The sequence below is a fragment of the Sander lucioperca genome, chromosome 22 (genome assembly GCF_008315115.2).
Source record: "Sander lucioperca isolate FBNREF2018 chromosome 22, SLUC_FBN_1.2, whole genome shotgun sequence".
Taxonomy (NCBI): domain Eukaryota; kingdom Metazoa; phylum Chordata; class Actinopteri; order Perciformes; family Percidae; genus Sander; species Sander lucioperca.
In genome coordinates this window covers 17,620,903-17,644,340 of record NC_050194.1, presented here as the reverse complement: position 1 = coordinate 17,644,340, position 23,438 = coordinate 17,620,903, and the positions used below count along the sequence as shown (strand labels likewise).

Genomic DNA, 23,438 nt, shown 5'->3' with positions numbered 1-23,438 from the left:
GAATCTCTGCCCCCCACGATTCATGGATGCGCATTGCCATAGCGACCAGTGAAAACAACAGATTTCTGCAGCTGAAACGCCTCACCGATGTTAACAAGGATCTTCCTCCTTTCTCGGTCATACAACTTCTTTTTTATTTCTATTCTTCAAACCTTTTCCTCTTTAGCTGTTTCTCAGCAATCTCACGGCACATTCTCAAGCTGCCTCCCCCATCACTTGTTTGCACGAGCAACTGGCGCCGCCTGTTGCTGATTGGCTGGAGTAGTGTTTTGGTGCTTGTGCGCACCTTTCTGTTTGTTTTGCATTTACACAGCCAGGGCAGTATAGGAACACCAGATTTTATTTCACACAGAAAATAGAGAGATAGGTGACTATAGCCACTTTCCGACCAAGTAGTTACAGGAACGTAGTTATAGGAAAGTCCACTTCTAAACAGATCTACTAACTACTCTCCCCCAAAACCGTTTTTTCCAATTCAATTCGCACTGGCCAAGTGGCCATAGGGACTGGTAGGAGGGGTAAGGGAGTGATGCAAGCACAGCAACGATCTTTATAGCGTTAAAATCAGAAAACAAATACAACAAAAAAAGTATGAACTAAATACTAAATCTAATGTATATAGCATATTTGTCATAATTTAAACAAGTCTCCCGAAGAGAAATGGGTATCTCTCTCTCCCCCGCCTCTGCCTGCTGTGCTGTGGACGTGTGTGTGTGTGTGTGTGTGTGTGTGTGACGGCCGGCCAGCCGCAGGACACGCTTGTGGAGTTGAACTCCGAAAAGACAGTTAACCACAGGTTCCCGTTAATCTTATGATGGACATGTGTTGTGATATTTAAACAAACGAACCGTCAACGGCGAAATAAAAGCCTCTTATTTATGAGATCGGTCTGAGAGACCTCCAGCTTACCTCGAGGTCTCTGAGCATGACTGACCGAGCGACGAGCTGGCTGTCGCCTGCTGGCTGTCGCCTGCTGGCTGTCGCCTCACTTCATGGAGCTTCTCAACTCCGAAAACTTTGAAGCAAATTGTCAATTCGGCATCAATTTTCGCAAGACTGCCTATATTCGAAATCTAAACAGTTAATTTCTCGCCTAAAATGTTGTCAGAAGTGAAATTAGTGATGAATAAGATGGCGAAAATTGCTAAAATGTTCCCGTTTTTGGTCTGTCTGTACCGGAAACCCGACCCTCGTTGACCTAGGTTCATATGCTGAAGTAGGAGCTGAAAGAGTTACAGGAACCAGAGGGACTTAAAAATCCCCAAATTGGTCCAGTCGGAACACGAGAAAAAAAGTGTTCTAGGAATTTTATGTTCTAGGAACTGCAAAAATCCCTCCGGTCGGAAAGCGGCTTATGAGGAGCTATTTGCTGAATTTGACAGGGAATTGGACTAACATTGCTTACTATACCTTTAAAAACAAAATGGCCCTGACATAATCTGATTTGTGATAACTCGATTGCCTGTGTAATTAGGCCTGTCGCGATAGTCAATAAATCAATTAATCGCACGATAATTTTTCTGGCCGTGATAATTTGTTTTCCTTGTCTCTCTCTCTCTCTCTCTTTCTCTCTCTCTCTACCAAAGAGATTGGAGGACCACTCTCGGTTCCTTAGCGTAACGAGGAGTGAACCCTCTTGTGAGTCGCATGGTCTTTGTGTGGAGGCGGGACGCCTGGCGGAGAGAGAGAGAGAGACAGAAAATGCGAGTAGTTGGAGCGGGGTTTTCCCAAGGCGGTAAGCTTCTCCTCGGACCGCGAACCTCCTATGGCGCCATTCTAATGCTACAAAGCGATCACCCCCCGTTAGCATCCCATTGACTGCCATTCATTTTGACGTCACTTTGACAGAGAATAACTTTACATCTGAAGAGTTTAAAGACTCTATTTGTCCATTGTTTATTTCTAAAGAAACACGACAATGTATAAAAGGCTCCATTACCTTGTATCTCACGTTATGGCTCCGTAGCAGACGTTTTTGTAAAAATAGGCTAACAATTGTGTCATAACCACGCGACTTACTGTCGCATAGTAGAGGAATTACCGTATAGTACAGGAGAAGCGCGCAGGCAGTTTCGACTTACATTAGCTGTTTAAGTGTAATTACTAATGTTAACTAGCATTTTAGTTAGCAATAATTAGCCTGTGCCTATGTTATCTCCTTACATATACCTACGCTCTCCGTCTCTGCAAGATTGGGAATGATTGAGATTTCTCTTGGCACAGCTACCAGAAGGCTTACAACTTTCAGTTGCTCATGTCACATTTACGTCGTCTCTCTCAGTTGGAGGCTGCGCAGTAACGCTCAGCGCTCACCGGAAAAGTGCTTCTAATGGCCTTCACTGGTCTCCGTCCAGAGCAACGGGATCTGTTGGTCCATTCTTATATACAGTCTATGGGTTTTCCGCAGCACTTTGCCGTTAAGGCGCCGTCAAAAAAAGAAGACATATATGAGCGATATCCGCCTTGTTACTCGGCGTCCGGTTTTCTCCCTTTCATTCCAAACCACGCAGTTGACAACCTGCAGGTGGAGGCGGTGGAGACAGGCACGGACATAAACGCCGCTGTGGACTTGTCAGTCTTGCAAGCGGTTTCAGGAAAGTTGCTGTATGTGTCCGACAATGCACAGAACATTAACCGGTACAAGCCTACAGCTGTCAGTGTGTCAGAGGCTCCCGGACGGTGAACTGAGACTCCGTTACCTGCTTGTCAAAAATCGCCACTTACTAGCTAATAAATTAGCCTAAGGTAAACGCTAGCTATCAGTAAACAGAAGTGACGTGGTGGCTGGCGTCTGTTTGTGCGTGCACGCGTGTGTGTGTGTGTGTGTGTGTGTGTGTGTGTGTGTGTGTGTCGCCCCCCCCCCGCGAAGCTCCGACCTCCGAGGAGCAGAAGAAAGTATAGCTGCACCTTCGCCAAAATGAAGACTGAAAAACAGAACTATTTTGGTACAAACATTTACTCGCCATGTGGCAGATAGTCACATAGAAATAGATAGATATAATGTATTATTTAAATTTAATATTTAGTATTTAATAAATAATTGTTAAATGCAGTACAGAGTCTGTAGTCTATCACAAACACTCAACTAATGCTGCAAACATTGACAGCCAGTATGAATTACTTGGGAGAACATACGTGTCACAAACGGCAATTCCACAACTGTACAACACCGTGAAAGACGACATACCAAAGGAGATCAAAGACATATTGTGGATATTTAAAATGTCTTCCAGTTCCAGTGTTAAATATTCTTTAGAAATAAAAGTTTATTGATCTTTGAAAAGGTGTACCTGCATTATTATGTCATTATCATTATATTAGATGAAAATGGTCTCAGAACGACAATATTATCGTTTATCGCAATAATTTCTGGGACAATTTATCGTCCAGCAAAATTTGTTATCGTGACAGGCCTATGTGTAATATTGGCACAAGTCATATTTTATTCACTCAAGAAAGGCTGCAAACAACACGTCGGGTTTGCACTCAAAGCTCTCATATCAAGGAAATGCCTGTACTGAATCAATGCAGATTGATGTTGTGTGGGAAATGAAGAAAATTGGTTTAATAGCAGCTTTCCCAGTGAAAACTTTAATGTTCACACATGCTTATATCATGATTATTGCCGTGTAAAGCAGGATTTATGGTTCTGCGGAGGCTCTCAGCAGAGCTTACGCCTTAGCCTACGTTAAGTGGCCTGAAGTTTATACTTCTGCGCTAGTGTCTGTGTTGTTCTAGCGTATCTCTTTAAGAGAATAGCACAGCCGGCATGTGTGTATGCATGGGGAGTGTGTGGTAGAGCAAGTGAGAGAGTGACGGTGATTAGCTTCGGAGAGTACTGACTCTAGAGGCATAGAGAGAGAAACAAAGTGTCTCCCCTTTCTAACCACAGTCAGAAATATGATGCAGGAAAAGTTAACCCTCTCCTTGGTTTTCATGTTGTTTACGGAGGAGGAGAACCCGGATTTGAGTAGGTGGAAATGAAACGCTACCAAGCCATGGCCAAGCGGACCAGCCACAGCTGTTGTGGTCTGCATCGCTGCGATGTGTAGATACATTTTTTGAGAGGTGCACATCAGGCTACAGCGTAAGGTCCCTCTCTACATGTACATTTTTCTGTCCGAGCCCGGCCTGTTTCCGACAGAGCAGTAACCGAACCCGACCCGAGCCCGACAGGCATTAAGATATTTATGTCCGAGCCCGACCTGAGCCCGACACAGTTAAAATCTTGTTTTTTTCTCATACTAATGACACATGTACGTTTGTGTGGAAAGCCCGCTTTTATTAAGCAACTGTAGGAAAGCATTTGGAAAAGTCAACAGATGAGAGCATCAGCGCACGTTAACACAGGTGCGCACAACAGACCCAATCACATATTATCGTGCTGATGTGACTGAGCCTGACCCAAACCCGCACATCATTTCTAAATATCTGTCCAAACCCGGCCCGGCACGTCGGGTACCGTCGGGTCCCGTCAGGTCCCGTTGGGCTCGGGTCAGGTATCCATCCTCTAGTACCTACATATGTACCTACGGCGTAGCTTTTATGCAGGACCATAAATTGGGCTTAAGAGTGAACCAGAACTGGATGTTGGCTTCCCTATGCAATCCCATCTAAATATTTACCTCCAGTCACATCAGATATACAACAAAGAGGCCTGAAGCAGAGAATGTTTACTTTATGGAAATCAGTGCGTGCAAATGTTTGCGCTTCTTATGTGTTGTGCCAATGCCAATCAAGACACTGCATTATTACTTCACAGCTCATATGCTGAAAAGGAGAATGCAGGGAAACAGTCAATGCTCATTTATATAGACTGACCAGATATGAGTGTGTGCGGTCCTTTTACTGAACGCATCCTGCAGAAACATGTCTTTGGTTCTTTGAGATTCAGCTTCTGTATCCTTCTTTCACAGACACATTGAATTTAAAGTGTCAAACCACGTGCTTTTATGCCATTAAAAAAACAACTATTTTAACTAGAGATGCACCAATTACAACTTTCTAGGCCGATTCCGATTTCCGATTTTCTTTGAGTTAGGCCAGCCGATACCAATTTTAGCCGATTCCGATTTCATTTTTTCTAACCACTTTACAGCACACACAAATATTTATTTTCTATCTTTTCTTTAATAGAAAATGTTACATTTTGCATAGAACATAGAACATTTTTTAAATAGATAATTGATCGCTATAAAATACAACTATATAAATTACTCCTGGCGTGGGAAATTAACACACATCTAAAGTGCAATGTTATGGAAGAACCATTTCCTTCTTTTCACATCCAATATCCAACTAAACAAATGTGATATATTTAGCAAACTAAACTTCTGTATGTATGAAAACAGGGAAAACAGGTAATGGCAATACATTAATAGCCTATATAAATAACAAATAAAAATAAAATAAATATAGCCTTAATGCAGTATAAAGATATTTCTCAAAACACACACACAGGTCTGTTTGAACGTCAATAGTAACGTTACCTGAAAACAGCGTGTAGTTCCTTTTTTAGCAAGTTTGCTGTGTCATTGTGCATAAATGTGAACACTACCGTTGCTGTCAACAGGCTTATCTGCCAACGTTAGTTACCGATGGTTACCTTGGAAAAATCCAGCAAATAGACGGTACCCTAGAGTGCCGTTACCTGAAACAGATGATTTAACGTCACCGCTCATTTTACACTCAATTTAACAACAAAACTAAACTTTTTAAAGATTACTATGTTTTTAATGTTGGTTTTAAGCGGTATGCATCCCCACTAACCTGGAAAGCGTTTTAAACAGTAACGTTAATACAGCGTGTCGGAGGAATACAGCATCTCTTTTTTTTTTTTTTTTTTTTTTTGTTTACAGCGTCTCCTACAGCGGCCAGCGGGGCGTCAGAGGCAGAGGGACCACACAGCGTTTGCTAACCTTAGCTTCTTGTCTCATCTGGGGTCTAATAAACAGTAAATTCATCAAAGTCAGTGTGCCCAACGCTATTTTCCGATAAACTGTAGCTGTCATATTTCACGGACCCGCGTGAGTGCGGTTTTCATGTTCCAGTTTTTCAGCCTCAGAGGGGAGAGAGAGCGGCTGACTGTTCAAGCCGTGTATAATTACGACTTTATGACATTTCATAAACAGCTAATTGAGCGGCAGTGCGCCGCTGCTACATGCATACAGCGAAAACCCTGCATGTGCACGTGTGATGTTGCTGTTGCGCGATGTAAATCATGCGGCGCCCGAGTGCATTTGACCGGCATAAAATCGGCATATGTCAGTCTGACCGGCAGGTCGCCGGTCACGGCCGGTGACGTTAAAATCAGCCAATTCCGGTCACCGGCTGGTCAATCGGTGCATCTTTAATTTTAACTGCACTGTTTGTATTGCATTTCTGGTGACATTCTAGTGAATTGAGGTGTGTGTCATGTTGATGTTGAAACACAATTTCACAATATTTACAGTGCAGCTACAGCAGAATTATTGCAGTTATGTAAATCAACAATAAATGTCAGCTCATGATCACTGTTCCTCTAAATACAAGCGCTAGGTCTTCTTTCTATAGTGGCTATTATTTCACTGACAATCAACAATCATTCATGGAGAAATTTACCTCAGAAGAGCCAGGCATGACAATGTTTTCCCAACCTGTAATTCAGTTCCCCATGTGCACTCATTGTGCACTTAAAAATACTATTTATATCTGGCCATATACTTCCCTTGAATAAAAGCAGATCACTGTGGGTATTTGAAAGGGTAATTGTTAGAATTGATATTGAAGTGGAGCACATCAGGCAGGTTGAGAGGAAGTGACTACTTAAAGTGCTCATATTATGCTTTTTGGCTTTTTCCCTTTCCTTTATTGTGTTATATATCTTTTTGTGCATGTTATAGGTTTACAAAGTGAAAAAGCCCGAAGTCCACCCCAAAGGCACTTACCATCCCCAACAGAAAACACTGTTCACAAACTGCTCCAAACAGCTCTATTGTAGTCCAGCCTTTACTTCTGTGATGAACGTGCGTCACTTTGTAACACACGTTATAATGCTCGTCTAGCTGCTAGCATGGCACTCCCTCAAACTAGCTAGCAGTACTTACTGCGCATGTACGACTCCCAACAAAGATGGTACAGAAGTGAGATGCATCACTCTGTAGCTAAAATGGAGCGCTCAACACAGGGTGAAAAGAGGAGCTGCAGCAATGTGTAGTACAACAAATATATGGTGTTTTCTGAAAATTAAACCACATAAACCTATTCTTGTACAACCTCTAAATACAATTATGAACATGAAAATGAGCATAATATGAGCACTTTAAAAAAGTAAACTGTAAAACTTCTACAGCGGCTTTGAATTCTTTGAACATCACAGATTGGTTTCAGACTAAAACATAGCTTTGAGTTCATTAAAAACATATATATTGACGACGTTTCATTACCAGGATTGTTCAGGTGCTGCAGGAAATTCCACCGGATGTCCCTCATTTCGGCCACATGTCCGTCACCTTCCGCTTTCTTTGTGTTGGCATTTTAAACTCCGGTCGATTCACGAGGACTATGGTTAACTGCTCCTCAGATCTCTGCAGGCTAAATCCAGACAGCTAGCTAGACTATTTGTCCAATCTGAGTTTTCTGTTGCACGACTAAAACAACCTTTGAACGTACACATTCCACCAAAACAAGTTCCTTCCCGAGGCTATTTTGCAGAGGCACCGTTGCTCCGTCCGGTGCCTAGTGCCGCCCAAGACGATTGTGATTGGTTTAAAGAAATGCCAATAAACCAGAGCACCTTTTTCTCCCATCCCGAAATGCAGTGTGGACTAGCCAGACCCTCCTCTGCAGCGCTGTGGAGGAAGGCATGACAATGCAAGACTATTAAAAACATAAAGCATATAGAAACATACGGCTGAATAGACATTGCTACTTATCTCGTTCAGTGTGAAATCACTTTGACACTCTTGGTAAAGGGCTTGTTGGTGAGGGGCCCTAAATTGCATCTAAGTGGGTCATTCCCATTATCCAGCCCATTTAAAAAAAAAATCCAGTTGATCAGGTACACAATAATTACTGGCCCTGGTTGAATTACTGTCCTTTGAAGGAGGAGGGGTGCACTAATTGTAAGCCCTCTTTTTCCAGGCAGGTCTGATCCGGACTGATAATGGAGAGTTTTTCATCGAGCCCCTCGAGAAGGGCCAACAGGACGTAGAAGTGAAGGGGCGTGTCCATGTGGTCTACCGCAGGTCGGCCATCAAGCGGGAGACGGGCCAGCGGAGGGAGGACCTCCACAATGAAGGTAGGCGAGGAGAAGAAGCTTGACGTCAGCGGAAACAAAAAGCACTGTGTGCGTTTGTGTGTTTTGACTGTATGTGAATACGAGAATGCGTTGTGTGATTAAGTGCATATGTTTAAGAGCTAAAAGAAGAGTAAATATTGGACTTCCATTCATCAGGTGGCCAAAAACATGACTCAAAATGACTGCTAATGTTGCTTCATGTGTGGTAGTTTTGTGAACGGGCTACTGTTTGGTAACATGTTCGCTATAACAACCAGGTCAGCAAAGGAAACCCAAAAAATTAATGCGGCTTTACCTTTCCTTTGCCCACGTTGGACTTTTAGTCATTGGAATATGTTCTCAGGGCAGCATTGCAATGACTAAAAGTCCAACGTGCTTCCTGCGCAGTCAAACGACCCAACTCCATCATGAATTCCTTTTCCAATTCCTTCCTTGCTACAATCATAGCTTGAGCATCTGGAGCAAAGTTCTCCCTATACTCAATAATTTACTCTATTTCCCAGCGTCTTTTCATTTTACTCCACAGCCCTCAAGCTTAATTTTAATTAAGCCACTCATTCACATTTTCTAAGCCTAATTTTTTTACCGCCCTTTGCATTGCACTCATTTTATCTTTACAGACAACATTTTTCTATACGGTGATGCAGCTAGATTTTCATTTGTATATTGCTGCCATTTATACCATTTCCATTACTGTTTCACCTTCAGTCATCAACTCGCTCTAGCAAGACGCTAGTCACATAGGAAGCCATTAATGTCCTGTATTTGTAGCCTTGTTTAAAATAATCTTCACTGTTGCAAAGTTTTTTGCAGTGTTCCTTGTGGTTTTTTGGTAGGGCAAGGCAATATGGCCAAAATCTTCTATCCCAATATAGGTCATTATTTCATATCTCAATATTGATATATATCATGATATAGTTTTCTAGTAATTACTAAAATAGTCTACAGTATATGAAATAACCACAAGGTAAAACGTATTTTTGTATACTCACATGTGAATGACAAACTTATTCGAAAAAGTAATGAGCATTTCTTATTTAAATAAGCACTTTAGTGCAACATGAACATAACATGTCCAGCTATAGACTGATGCTGACACTGATGCATGGCCACAATTAGTGTTATGTTAAAACCAAACTTCAATCTTCAAATATTATATTATTATATTCCCTCAAAATATTTACTATATATCAGATTGTCTGAGAAATATGAGTTGGAATGTGCTGTTATCAATTTAGACGACATAATTCGTTATCATTATGATTTCGTCACAATACGATTCCATAAATTATATAGAATTATTGCACAGCCCCAGTTCTATCTCTCAGATTTTTGTCCATTACAATGCTGTCACATCCTGATGGGAGAACCAATGTCCCAATTAAGGTTGTCAGTCTCATGTGATGTTTCCATGCTATAAAATTAAAGTTAAATTATGTAAGAATATGTGTTATTGATGAGATTTAGCTGTGACAGTTGTTTACTGCTTATTAAAATAGTCCAGTGTTTGCAGTTGTTGAACACATTTATCTTAATTTGCTCTACTGCCACTGGTGCAAATAAGTTGTCACCTGTTAAGCATTTATCTGTTTATCTGTTATTTTTTGTTATTTACAATAAATTGCGTTTTAGGATTTAGATTTTCCTGGAGCCAGTTGTCGGAGTTATTTTTGCAGAACCATGCGTTCATCCTTCATTTTTCTACATTATACTTGTTAAATTACCTCATCCAATTGACTTTCTGGTATGCATAAGATAATGTTTCATGTCTCCATTTGTATCTAGCAGGCTTCAATCACTGCCGGCTTTTACAAAAGATTATTATAATTCATAGCTTCGAGCAACTTGCCATGAGCCATGTCAGCCATGTCTGCCTGACATGGTTACTATGTCAACACATGCTGCAATTACATTTAGAAGTGTTTTTACCTCCATCAAGGAAATTTTGCAATGGCTTGCAGGGTTTTTCCTATCTCAGAATGGGCTTTTGGGGGACGACAACACATAACAGTTAGCATGATCGGTCTGCGTTACCTTATTTGACATAATTCTATGCATTTTCCTGTTAATTCAGACAATTTGAAAAGCAAAAATATATATATTATGCTTGAATAAATGAAACCCAAATTAACAGTTAAAAAAAATTATATTAATATTTAAATAAATCACCAGGAGAGCCTGACTCTGGAGATAAAACTGAGATTAGCGCTCATATTCAAGTTTATGTTCCGCTTGTTTAATGTTGTTTGGTAAATTACTCTTAAAAACATTTAGAGAGGATTTAAATTGCTATTTTTATTCTCAATTTTTATCATTTTGGTGCTGGTGATTTTCCTTTGGGGCTGGCTAAAACCTCTTTGGTGGGCGCCAAAAATTACTCTATGCAGGAAAAACCCTGGCTTGTTTGCTTATTTAAGTAGTAGGACATCAGAAACTTGATTGATTTTTAAAGAAATTTGGTGACGAGATGGGCCAGGTATTTCAGGTGTTTCTCACATTATAGCAATTCGGTTTTCAGCGTATCAAATAAATCTTCCAAACGTATGGATCACTTCATTTTACTGTCATCACCTGTTCTGTCTGTTACCCTCTGGGAGGCGCTACAGAGAACTCAAAGCTCGCACCTCCAGACTGAAGGATAGTTTTTATCCAAGAGCCATCACTGAACTGAACAAAATCAAACATCTTGGTGTCATGAACTAGATGTGCAATAATACAACACGTGCAATACTGTTTCCATGCTTTTAAAATGCTTGTTCATATATTTATTGACTGGGATGACTGTGAACGGATGTATGTTAAAGTATTTTTTTTTTTGTGTGTATTTATTACTTTTAGTACTTTTATATTCAGGTACGGCACAGCAAATTTCATTGTACACAAGCTTGTGCAATGACAATAAAGTCTATTCTATTACTTATTTTTTTCTATCTGACATTACATTTCATCTTCAGACATCTGGATTATTTCATCGTTTCATTGTTTGCTACTCAGCTGGGATTTTTGCAATGAATGCAACATATTATAGTTAGGCTAAATGTGGGGCTGAGAGAAAATACACATCTCATTCTGTAAGCCAATGATTGATGAGTCTAAGGCCCAATCCCATTTCCTATTTGTACCCCTACCACTTGTTTTCGAGTACCCCATGCTGTTTGACTTATCCCTTGGAACAGAGTTAAAAGAGGGTAGTGATTGAAATCTTCCCCTGTGAAATGGGACAACTCTTCAAGACCCTGCTATGTCATCACTAGTCATTGATGGCGTTATCGTAAACAGACGCAACAAGTTTGTTGCCACAGTCTCTGCAGTAGTATCACCAGAGACAGCCGCCGGCCAGTCTGACTGGCAGCTCTCGTCTTCAAAAACGTTGCAGCAAATTTCCAAATGGGAGTCATTTGGATAAACTGACCACATATTGGGAATCAAAATGGTTACTTTCTCACCTGAAAATATATTAAAAACTTAATATACTTTAGCCTGGCTCCAAATCCCCATGTATTACATAACTGACAGCCACCTGTCTGACCCGGCCAGAGGCTCTCACATCTACGAAAAGTCTATACTGTGAATACATGGAAATTACATGATATGATGCCTACTACTCTATCCCAACACAAATCTGGGACACCACTACCCCTACATGTGAACACGCATACAGAGTGGTAGGGCTAAGTAGTCGGGGCAAGGGGTGTATTGGCATTGGGCCAAAGGGGAGTATTTTGACTAGAGATCAAGTGGCTTAGAAAATATGAAGTCCACAGGCCTGTCAATGATCCCAAAGGATTCCTCCTGCGCATCCTGACACTCAAAGACAGAGGTTTGTCGGGTTTGACAGAGACAAAAATCACTCCACAGAAACTGAAATAACAGAAGAAATATCCTACATGCATCACATTCCCACAGTCTGTTCATTGACTTTTTGTTTTTACTCATATTTTGCAGTGGCAAACTTCGGGATCGCAGAACTCCCTGCGGCTCTGGATCTTGTCGAACATAAACTGTCTGAGTCCGAGCGCAAGAGGAGGCACGCGAAGAAAGACGACTACAACATTGAGGTGCTGCTGGCTGTGGACGACTCGGTGGTGCGCTTCCACGGCAAGGAGCATGTGCAAAATTATGTTCTCACGCTCATGAACATAGTAAGTCTATTCTGGTGTTTGAATAAAATGCTCATTAAATTCTCACCACCCGCTCCTTGTTTATGCCAATTCCCAACATGAAATATCTAGGCCTGCAACTAACCATTGTTTTCATTTTTGATTAATGGGCTGATTATTTTCCATATTTATTGATTCATTGTTTTGTCAATAAAATGTCATAGAGTTTCAAAAAGTCAAAGGTGACGTCCTGAAATAGCTTGTTTTGCCTGACAAACAGTCCAAACCCCAAATTAAGATCACTAATAAATAAAACAAAGAAAAGCAGCAAAAATTAACAATGACAACCTTGAATTAGTGATTTTTTCTCAGTTTTTCTTGAAAAATAACTTCAACAATGAATCTGTTCTCAAAATAGTTGCTCAACTAAAAGACAGTTGCAGCTCTATAAATATCCCTTCTTGGCATAAAAACGCTGCTGAGTTTGGAGATCTTCTACCTGTAGAGGTGTTTTTCCCTCCTTGTCCGCTCTGACATCAGACCTTGCCACATTTCTCCCCATACCCCCACTTTCTGGAGCTGTTTATGGATTACTGATGAGAGGTGAAAAATTTTCTCAGCTCATTCATTACGGGTTCCACCAGCTCCTACCACCATAATCTACTTAATGGTCACAAATCCCTCAAGTCAGACTTTCACAGGGTGCTGGTTTCAGTCTGTAACAGTTACCATTTGGACCCTGCATGGTGGTCTGATTAGCTGCAGATCATTGGCAGGATAAGATAATTCCAGGAAGTCCTTATAGATGATATTGACTGAGCTATAAAGTGAAATCAAGTTAAGTTCTTAAAAGTAATATCTATATACCCCCCTTCATTCTGAGTAAAAATTGACAAGAGAAATGTGACACTTCCAGAAAGAAAGGCACAGTTTAAACAAACAAGGGTGAAAACTCTTTAGTTCCACTCGTAAGCCACATGCTTGCTGTGTCTGAAAGAGCTCTGCCCACTCAAATCCCTCTGAATCCTTGCTCTGTGGCTGCAGAATGTGTAGTACCACCTGGAGAAACTCTCCCTGAGGGATTGATTACTGAACATCCTGTCTGCGCGAAGCCAAGGTGACTGCTGAGGTGCCTGCCGCACAATGACTGTGTTGTTTGAGTGCAGACCAGGTTTTGTCCACGTCGATGTGATGCTGTACACAAGCCAGGGACACCTAGCGCCTGTAGCCCACAGCTGCTACTCTCGTTTTCAGGCACAACAGTCCGATTCCAGCCCTCTGTGTGCTCCTTCTGGCTTTGTAATTATCCCAGTATATGTGGGGTTGGAGGACTCACAAAACAGTTTTTTCAAAGGCTGAATGCATAGAGCCCTGAGTCAGAAAAAATATGCAACTTCAGTATTTACAAAAGTTGTCATGATACTTTTATGATGCTATTTTTTGATGCTATGCTCATTTTTTAACTGCTTCTCTGTTTAAGGTCCAAAATAAACACACGTATATAGATGGTCATAGATGGTCAGTATAGACCAGTCTAGGAATTTGAGCTCGTAACAAATCTGGGAGAATTTGGGGTCATTTGAGTGTTCTTTGGAGCATTTATTGACCTGAATGGGCTTCTGTGAATAGAATATTTGCTTAAATGCCTTGGGTGTAACCCTGCGTCCCAGAGCAAATTTGGACTTTAGCCAAGATAGCCTTTCTTCAGTGAGAGCTTTTGTTCTGAGCGGTCATAATTTTTACCCAGAGAAAGCTTATTGGCTCACACTTGTTGGCGTTTTAGCAAAGAGTCACACTGTTATTCTGTTTGCTATATCTGAACCTTTATGAGCCTGCACAATGACAGATATTGAAAGAGCCTGAAAAAGGACACCTCTGGTTTTAACATTGGACAACATCACTGTTCACATATATGAAAAGTAACTTGATGACTGAATTTAGATTATTTAGATGATTAAATGATCGCACATCTACTGTTAAATCAATAAAACAAAGAGTAGAGATTTCATGACATGAAACTTTAGTAAAAAAAGAAAAGAAACGTGTTGCTTTGACAGTGAAAACAACTTTTGGGAAGTCTGCGTGCTTTCTAGTTATTTATCATATTCTATTATCATATTGGCTTTACGGATGGCTGGTTGTCCATGTAATTCTGCAGATATGTATGCTCATATGTTGTCTCTGTCAGGATTGTGATTTTCATGAAGCAAATTACTACTTGTAGGATTTCTTTTGCATGTGCTTTCATCAGTAGCAGCTGGAAAGATTAAACTGTATGGACAGATATAACACCCCAGCTGTTTAGCGCCTCTGCTGTAGCATTAATGAGAACATTGGACCTCAGGCCTCTTGTGAATTTCACACACCAGTTATTCGATGACCTTTGGTAGATCAGTGTTATTGACAGGCTGAGAGGTGATCAACAGAAAAGTGATACTAACAAAACCATGATCAGTTTTAATTTTACACCAGCATTGCAAAGTATTCAAAATACATTCTTTGTAGCTGTTTGCAGCTTAAATAGTAAACAATAATTGTTTGTTTTATAATGAATAGAAATGAAATTTAAAAGATGTATAAATTACATAATACAGTTTATACATGTCAGACTGAAGTTATTTTAAAATGTGTTTACTGTACTCTGTTGATATTACACTGAGGGGAAGGTTGTTCATGTTGTAGGTTTTCTGTGCTTAGTCTTGGCCATTTGTTCAACTTCAGTGTTGGGCTATATTGACCTGATTTGTGGAAACCAGGATTGGGACAAGACTATTAGTTATTTGCTTTTTTGCCAAGAGATGAGAAGATGAAAAACACTCTCATGTCTGTACGCTATATGTGAAGCTACAGCCAGTAGATGGGTAGCTTGGTTTAGCGTAAAGACTAGAAGCTAGTGTGAACAGCTAGTCTGTACCTTGGGGGGAAGTCACTGGCCTAAGAAATAGTTTCAACATGTAATTTCCTGTAAAACCACAAACTGTTCTACATTTCAGTTTTTGTATGCGTTAAACAAACAAGATTTAACTATGTTAATTAGTGGGTTGGTGGATTTTTAGCTTTGGACAGAGCCAGGTTCTTCCCTGTTTCCAGTCTATTGTGTTAGTTCACCTCCTGGGCACCTCCTGGGCACTGCCAAGGGTCCCTATGTATTGAGCCTTGCTACCAGGCACTGTTGTTGTATAAAATGGAAGAAATCAATTGACATTTTCCAGTTATGCCCATCCAGTGCCAGAGTCTCTTGACTAAAATGGCATCATGCAGTTATCAAAAGCTGGATATTTTTACCTTCAACTGTTTTTAACAGTTGCTTGGCAACTGCCTTTTTGACAATGGTGAAACTAATGGTAGTTTAGAGATAGGGGGGTAGTCAAGTGCTGATTTCTATAGGCTGGATACATGCTTGTCATGTACCAAACCAAGAGAGGGACTTATAAACCGGAAGGAGGCACATGGGCAATGACTCAGAAAACTCTATAAAGAGGTTCTATAGAAAGCTAATATTTGAGGTGGACAGATAAATGAGACACAAGTCATTGAGGGAAACAGGGGCTTGATGCTTTTTATCTTTTTAACGAAGCCATTTTAAAACATTGCACAGTCCTTGGTGGAGGAGTCACAGAGAAACTTTAAACATCAATAGGAACAAGTTTGCTCCACTAAAATAATATTACAACTCAAAGTGGATCTACCTCCATGACTACTGAGCTGAGGGGCATAAAAAAAATGTATTGTCAGGGGGATGCAGTTCCACAAAAGAGCGGATGTCTGCTGTAATAAAGTCCTATTGCCAAAGAATGGTGCAGTGAGCATGACAATAGCTACTCGAAGGATGACCTTTAGGTGTGATAAGATGAAGAGGATTTTTTTAAAGGGTCAGTTCACCCACAATTCAATTCAAAAGAACCTAATCTCTTTTTTTTCAGGTTATAAGAAATCTGTGGCTGACATTTCTGCTGGCATCCCAATACTGAGAAATAATGGGATTTTGTTTGTGGTGCGCTAAGCATAAAAAATTGATATGTGGAAAACCAGAGTAACCAGGACGTTTTTAAATTGTTTCTCCGCACTAAATAAAATAGCTCTTGGGGGATTTGTTGGGTCTCTGTAAATTATAGAGTGTAGTCTAGACATACTCTATCAGTTATGATTTGACACTATAACTAAAATGGAATACAATTGAATTTAAATAAAAAGTTTTAATTATCACAACCTTATGAGATATCATGTTTTGTCATTTTGAACTAGCTACTGTAACAGCTCTAAATACTACAATACTCATGAACTTTGGCTGCCTTTGCTATTGAAAAAAATAAGTGAGAGGTGTGAATGAGAGTGGTAGTAAATTTAAAACACTTCTTTGTTGCTGAAATGCCAGAGCAGTGTAAATGCAAGATGTAAACGTAGCAAACGATATTTGTTTTTAAACCAAAATATAGCAATGTAAATTTAGCCTAATTCACTTCTATTTTGGGGACTCAACTGTGAGTCATGTAACATTGTCTATGAAAGAATGAATTGGAATTGTATCTCCAGAACCAGGGATACCCAAAAAGGCTCCTCACACTTTGCAACTCTAATAGAAGCATGTGAGAAAATAAGTTACATTTTTGTGATCAGGAGTAGTTGATATGAGTGTGTTCATTCATAATAAAAACTTAAATAATAAATAAATAAATAAAATATTGCACAAATGACGAAGATTATGCCATATTATGCACAGATGTACAGATGCACAAATTATTTTCAAAACTCGTAAAGTGACATATGTTAAGTTTATGAGTCCGTCACACTCAGTGTCGACCCACATGCCTTAAAAGACCATGTGTAAACATATGTTTCCTCTCAGTAACTAGTTCATTGGAGAAATGTGAGGGTGCATTGTGAAGCTAAATCACTCCATTTTCGGTAATAACAATCCGTAACGAACATGTCCCAACTAAATTACTTACTGATTTATGGAAAAAGAAATATTTACCCCTCCTCTGAACCTTATTTATCACCCGCAAAGTTAAGCAGTTGACTGAAATTATGGAGCCTTGGAGAAGTGGCAACATGTAGCAACCATTTGATGAAAATAAAACACACTCAAGTGAAAACTGGACATGGAATTTGAATGGGATCCTAGCTTGGCCCTAGGTTAAGCATCTACATACCACAGCAATCATTATTATAAAGCCAAATAGCAGTCAAAACATTTCTGGGTCAGGCTTCTTTGCCATTGCATAACAACGCTGGTTTTATTGTTTATTATTGTTTTATTGGATTATTATTGTTTTATTGGTTTTATACCAATGTCTAAACATATTTTTATCATGATGCCAAACTTTTTATAAGCGTTGAAAAAAACGACCTCCCCCATAGTTAGACAGCCTGCCGCTGGTAGGCTGTACTTCAGAAATAAAATGTATGGAAGCAACGACATACAAGCATTAATTGTGTTTGTACTGATCACTCAGAGCAGTTTAAAACAATTGTTTGCTATTTGCTTCAGCAAATTTGCGATAAATCAGACTGACTTCCAAGAGAGAGGTGAATTGTTGGTTGGTTGCTTGGTTATTGTGTTATTGATGAAGACATAATACCTTCCAGCAGCACAACCAACTACAAACAGCATTACTTCTTATTTTCTAGGCCTTTGATCACCCTTGCTATTAAGCATCACACACTAGCGTGGTGGGGTAAACATGAGCTCACTGTTGCAGTTTGACAACCAAGCTGCACTATTTTTTTTCAAATCTATTGATTACCAGTTGCGGCCCTTGATTTGCATAATTTGAACGGCCATAAGTATCTTCTTCACTCTTTTCATTATGTATTTAGTGATAATAAACGGTATTCCCTGGAAAGTCCAGAAACTAGAGATGGCCTGTATATGTTATGTAGGCTTAGAATTATGAGAGGTTCTCAGTAACCTTCATCAAATGCATTTTATTTAGTTTATTTCATCCCTCAGATCAGTGACGGATAATGTTCCTTTCTTTTCAGGTTGATGAAATCTACCACGATGAATCTTTGGGAACCAACATAAATGTTGTCCTTGTTCGCATGATAATGGTCGGGTACCGACAGGTGAGCTATGTCGCACATTGTGGTTATTTTCTATATGTGCAGGTATATTTTCAAACAGCTTTCCAAGGCAAAGACATTTGGTGCCCGACATATTTACATATAAATGGATCTCAGTTGGTAGCCCTGTTGATTCATAACACAACAGTGATTTAAACGTATGTGTAATATTGCATTGCTGTTACTGCCTACAGGAAGTGATGGAATGGAAACAAGAAAGAAAAAAAATCAACTTTTAGTGAAAAAGATTTTGATTTGATTTGATTTATCATTTATCTCGAACTATCAACAATGTTGACCACAAAATTAAAACACAATAAAATCAGAATTTACCAAAGACCAATAAAGTCCTGCCCCTTCTTCACAAAACAAATAGATATGCAAATACAGCATGAAATCTTTCAGGTCTTACATATAACAGTGTACAACAATACCTTTACATTACAATTCCATTCCTATGTTTCACTCTATTCCTTTCTGGATTGGCCAAGTATTAATTTCTTTAATCTCTTTTTGAACTGAATGATATTATGGCCCTGTTTGATGTCATTGTTCAGTCCATTCCATAAGGTCACCCCACAAACTGAAACACACATGCTTTTAACAGCAGTTCGCACAAGAGGTTGTTTGAACATACGTTTTCCTCTTAGATGATATCCCCCGTCTCTATCAATAAACATTGCGCGTATGTTACATGGTAAATTATTTTCTTTAACTTCAAACATAAATTGTGCAGTTTTGAATTTAACAGTGTCCATAAATTTCAGCAATTGTGAATTAAAAAATAGAGGATTAGTGTGCTCATAATACCCTGTGTGATTTATTATCCTGATTGCTCTTTTTTGCAATGTGCAAATATTTTGTAAGGTGCTTTTGTAGGTATTTCCCCAAACTTGTCAGATGTCAGAGATGCTGAGAGTTAGATAAGAAGATTGATACCACTCTCACGTCTGTAAATTTGTAGCCAGAGCCAGTAGGCTCTTAGCTTAGTTTAGCATAAAGACTGAAAACAGGGTGAAACAGCTACAGTAGCCTGGCTCTGTCCAAAGGCTTGTACGGATTAAACAAATGTGATATGACATGTTAACTAGTGAGCTTTAGAGGTACTGATAGGCAGATTTTGTTATCATTAAACAGAGCCAGGCTAGCTGTTTCCAGTGTTTATGCTAAGCTAAGCAACACATATTTACCGTACAGGCGTCAGAGTTGTATCAATCTTTTCATACTTCTTCTCTAACTCTTGGCAGGAAAGTGATAAGCTTATTTGCCAAAATGCTGAACTATTCCTCTAACACATATCCATGCATTTAATAACTTACAGTCGACTTTCTGCAGTAACCTGATTCTTTAGTGTCATGTATCTGAAAATCGCTGGCTTCCGTAATTGGGGTAGGTGATTAGAGAAACCTGAGCCAGACTTCTTCTGGAGAAAGACAACATCTTGGCCATGCATACATGTAATTGGCTTTCTAATCAGCTTTTTACATGAGGGCATGTGCATGACAAAGACTTCAGACAGGGAAAGTGTTGCTTTTCATTAAATTAAATTAAATCTATTCCACTGAATATTTGAATATTTGTAAGATTCAGACACGTTTTATGTCACTATAGAGTATGTTCTGTCAGTGGCATGAAGAAAAAAAGTGCATTCTAACAGTACTACAGTTAAAATAAGAAAGCAATGTTTGTAAATTAAGGTTAGGGATGTGCATGTGCCGCTGCATGTATAAGTGTATTTACAGTAAAACTATAGGTAGCCTACTGCACAAGCTGATTTCTCTGAGTAACTTGGTTTCTTGTGTTCAACTGGCTGATTTTATTATAGCGGCCATAATTTTGGAAATTTGTCATAGCTCCCTCCTAAAGAATTATGTGGTATATTTCCAAAATATGTTACAGCACACACAGGTGTTATCGGGTGCTATAACGGAATTATGGAGTGTATCTGTGAATGGTGAAATTATGACACCAAAAAAAAAGGGAAATATCACATGTTCCATGTATTTTGGGGCCCCTGGCTTTTTAGGGTCCCTTAGCAGCATGTGGTTTGATTGACAGATGTAGCCAGAAGTGATGCTAAAAAAAATAACACATTTAAACTCAGTGCGAAAGAGCTGTTAAATGAACTTGAGGTGAAAAGTGCATTATGCATGAGGATAACACTGAGGGGGACTGATATTATGTTTATGTAACAGACAAATCGTACAACACATATACAATGCAGAGCACAAACAAATTTGAGTGTCCAGCAGCTCACACATAAACACACATTTCCATACACAACACAGTTCCCCATAATAAATAAATAAATAAATAAATACAATGCAAATGCATACACAAGAGAGTTAAAAACAGGATAAGAGCAGCATAATTACATCTATTGCAAACAGCCCAGTTCTTATATGTTCTGGTAGCAACACCGAAGCTAACAACTGTGATTGGTCCGCTTGGCCGTAGCTTGGTAGCGTCGCATTTCCCCCTACTCTTTTCCCCTTATCATTTCTGCCTACTTATTTCCAGGTTCTCCTTTTTACATAAACAACATGAAATCAAGGAGAGGGTTAACTTTTCCTGCATCATATTTCTCACCGTGGTCAGAAAGCACAGGGGAGACACTTTGTTTCTCTGTCTACGCCTCCAGTCGGTACTCCCTTCAGGGACAATAAAGTATAAAGTATATCTTATCTTATCTATCTTATCTTATCTTATTTATACTCGCTCCAAAGCTAATCCCCCATCACGCTCTCACTCGCTCTACCGCACACTCCACATGCATACACACACATGCCGACTCTGCTATTCTCTGAAAGATATACGCTAGAACGACGCACACACCAGCACACAAGTATAAACTTCAGGCCACTTGCGTAGGCTACGGCGTAAGCTCTGCGTAGAGCCCCCGCAGAACCATAAATTCCGCTTAAAGGTGTACATAGAAAAACAAAACAAATCCCTCCATGTATTAGTTTGCAAAGTCAAAACATACAAATGTTTGGATGAATTTGTTTTTCCATTCACCTGTTGCTACGTTATGTAACCTTTTACATATTCGGTTGTTAGCAGGCTGCAGATTGTGTAGCAAGGAGGTACAGATATACTATAATTTATGTGCATGGTGACAGTAACCAGTGAGTTATTATGCTTCAGTGCCTTTTAATCTACATAACTGACTGATGCTGCCTGGAGGCCGGGCATTTTGCTTCTCTTGTCTGGTTGCCAAAGCAGAGATGGCTGTTTACACAGCACCAATTAGATGAGCTCAAATGTGTTGAATTTGTCACCAGCGCACACTCGGAGAAGAAAGACAAATGCTTTGCCAGTCCCTCTGGATGTAACCTTTGGTATGGGCTGTGTTGTTGTCAACCAGCACACTACATTATCCTTGAGTTATGATGTTGAATTGACTTTACAACACAGAAGACAAAAGAAAAGATGTTTTTCCATTTCCATTTTATTATTCCATATTTATTATGCTATTTAGTTTCCAACAACAGTTTCCACTTGGAAATCATCTGCCTCCAGCTGTAATTCAATGCCAGTTTAAGGGAAAAAAAGAAAAAAAACACACACATGGCCGTTTTTTTTAGTTCACAATGCAAATCTGGCCCTGTTGGATAGCACAGGGGAAGCAATATCTGCTTTCTATGTCCCACAGGAATTTAATTTACATGCACACATATTTTAATTAAGTGCAATACAAACTGAAATTTTGACTTTTTCACTTCTTATGTTGCTGCCTATTAGGAACATCACAACAAAGGGGAATTTAAGAACCCCATGAAAACATTATTATTATATAATGAGTGAAAAACACTCGAGTGATATTCAAGTAAAATAGATGTGATGCTGACTGATCAAAGTGCAATGACTATTAATTATGGACTATTTTTAAACAGTAAGTTCTAAGTTATTATTTATTTGACCTACCGTAGGAGCTATGTTCTAAACAGATCAAAGCTTTTTCTTCATTACAGATTTCATAGCAAAGTAAAACTAATTAATAATAACCTATGATCCCAAAGCTATGAGTTTTTCTAACAATGAAACAGTATAGTCTGAGGCTCCAGCTTTAATTCAGTTATTATGCCATTGTTGTTCTTCCACCTTAACAAGAGCAGTGTCCTTTAGAGTGAATCAAGATGAGCTTTTTCCCCCATGGTTACTAACTCTATTCACAGATTGAGTGGTAAAACATTCTTCTTGGTCCTTGTATTCCTTGCAGTCGATATGTCTGATTGAGCGTGGCAACCCATCCCGCAGCCTGGAGCAGGTGTGTCGGTGGGCCAACACGCAGCAGCGCCGTGATCCTGACCACGCCGAGTACCACGATCACGCCATCTTCCTCACAAGGCAAGATTTTGGTCCCGCAGGTATGCAAGGTACTGTATTTTTCTCGATCGAGGACTGTGCAGACTGAGTGCTGATATCTGCTTCCATTCACGAAAGGGTTGGCTTCAAATCTTGCCCAGGTAAGGTCGATGGAAACTTAAAAGTGGAGGCTGCAGCTGAGGTCGCAAACCCAATTCGACCTCACAGGAAAATAATTACTGAGAAGCTTTCCAACACCTTGGTGACTTGACATTGATGCCACCCTGGATATGAAAAATTAAGATTGATATTGTTCACGAAGGTTTTTGGCATGTAGAGAAAAAACAGAAATGTTTGTTTGTTTCTCGTATATGTAAACTAACTTTTTTTTGTCCTAATAATACATGTATACAGTCATTTGGAGGAGTTTCATACCATACATGTTCTGTCAGTTTAGCATTTGTCTCATGCTGTATTTCTTCTTTTCAGCCCTTCAAAAAAAAATTTGAAGTGAGCAGCCTAACCGCCAGAGAAACTTGGTCCAGGATGAACAAACATCCTCTGTGCTCAAGTTCAATATCTTGCATTGACCTGTGTATACTTTTAACTTTTAAAGCACATGTGTCATGTTAAGAGGAGAACCCAAAGCTACCTGGTTTGCTTGTCACACCTCCGGATGTTGCCAT

The 23,438-nt window shown here is 39.6% G+C and overlaps 1 protein-coding gene across 3 annotated transcripts in view; it reads left to right on the top strand.

The window, feature by feature from the left end:
* The window catches only part of LOC116061415 (A disintegrin and metalloproteinase with thrombospondin motifs 14), a 52,610-nt gene that overhangs the window by 11,605 nt on the left and 17,567 nt on the right, over nucleotides 1–23,438 (top strand). For 2 of the 3 annotated variants that reach the window (XR_004896430.1, XM_031315593.2), the window contains exons 3-6: nucleotides 8,122–8,278; nucleotides 12,224–12,420; nucleotides 18,364–18,447; nucleotides 22,667–22,823. Coding sequence is in view for 2 of the 3 variants with exons in the window: in XM_031315593.2 (XP_031171453.1) it covers nucleotides 8,122–8,278; nucleotides 12,224–12,420; nucleotides 18,364–18,447; nucleotides 22,667–22,823 (595 nt within the window). In the remaining variant the exon portion in view is untranslated. The remainder of the gene's footprint in view (nucleotides 1–8,121; nucleotides 8,279–12,223; nucleotides 12,421–18,363; nucleotides 18,448–22,666; nucleotides 22,824–23,438) is intronic. The other variant, XM_031315594.2, reaches the window with a different exon arrangement.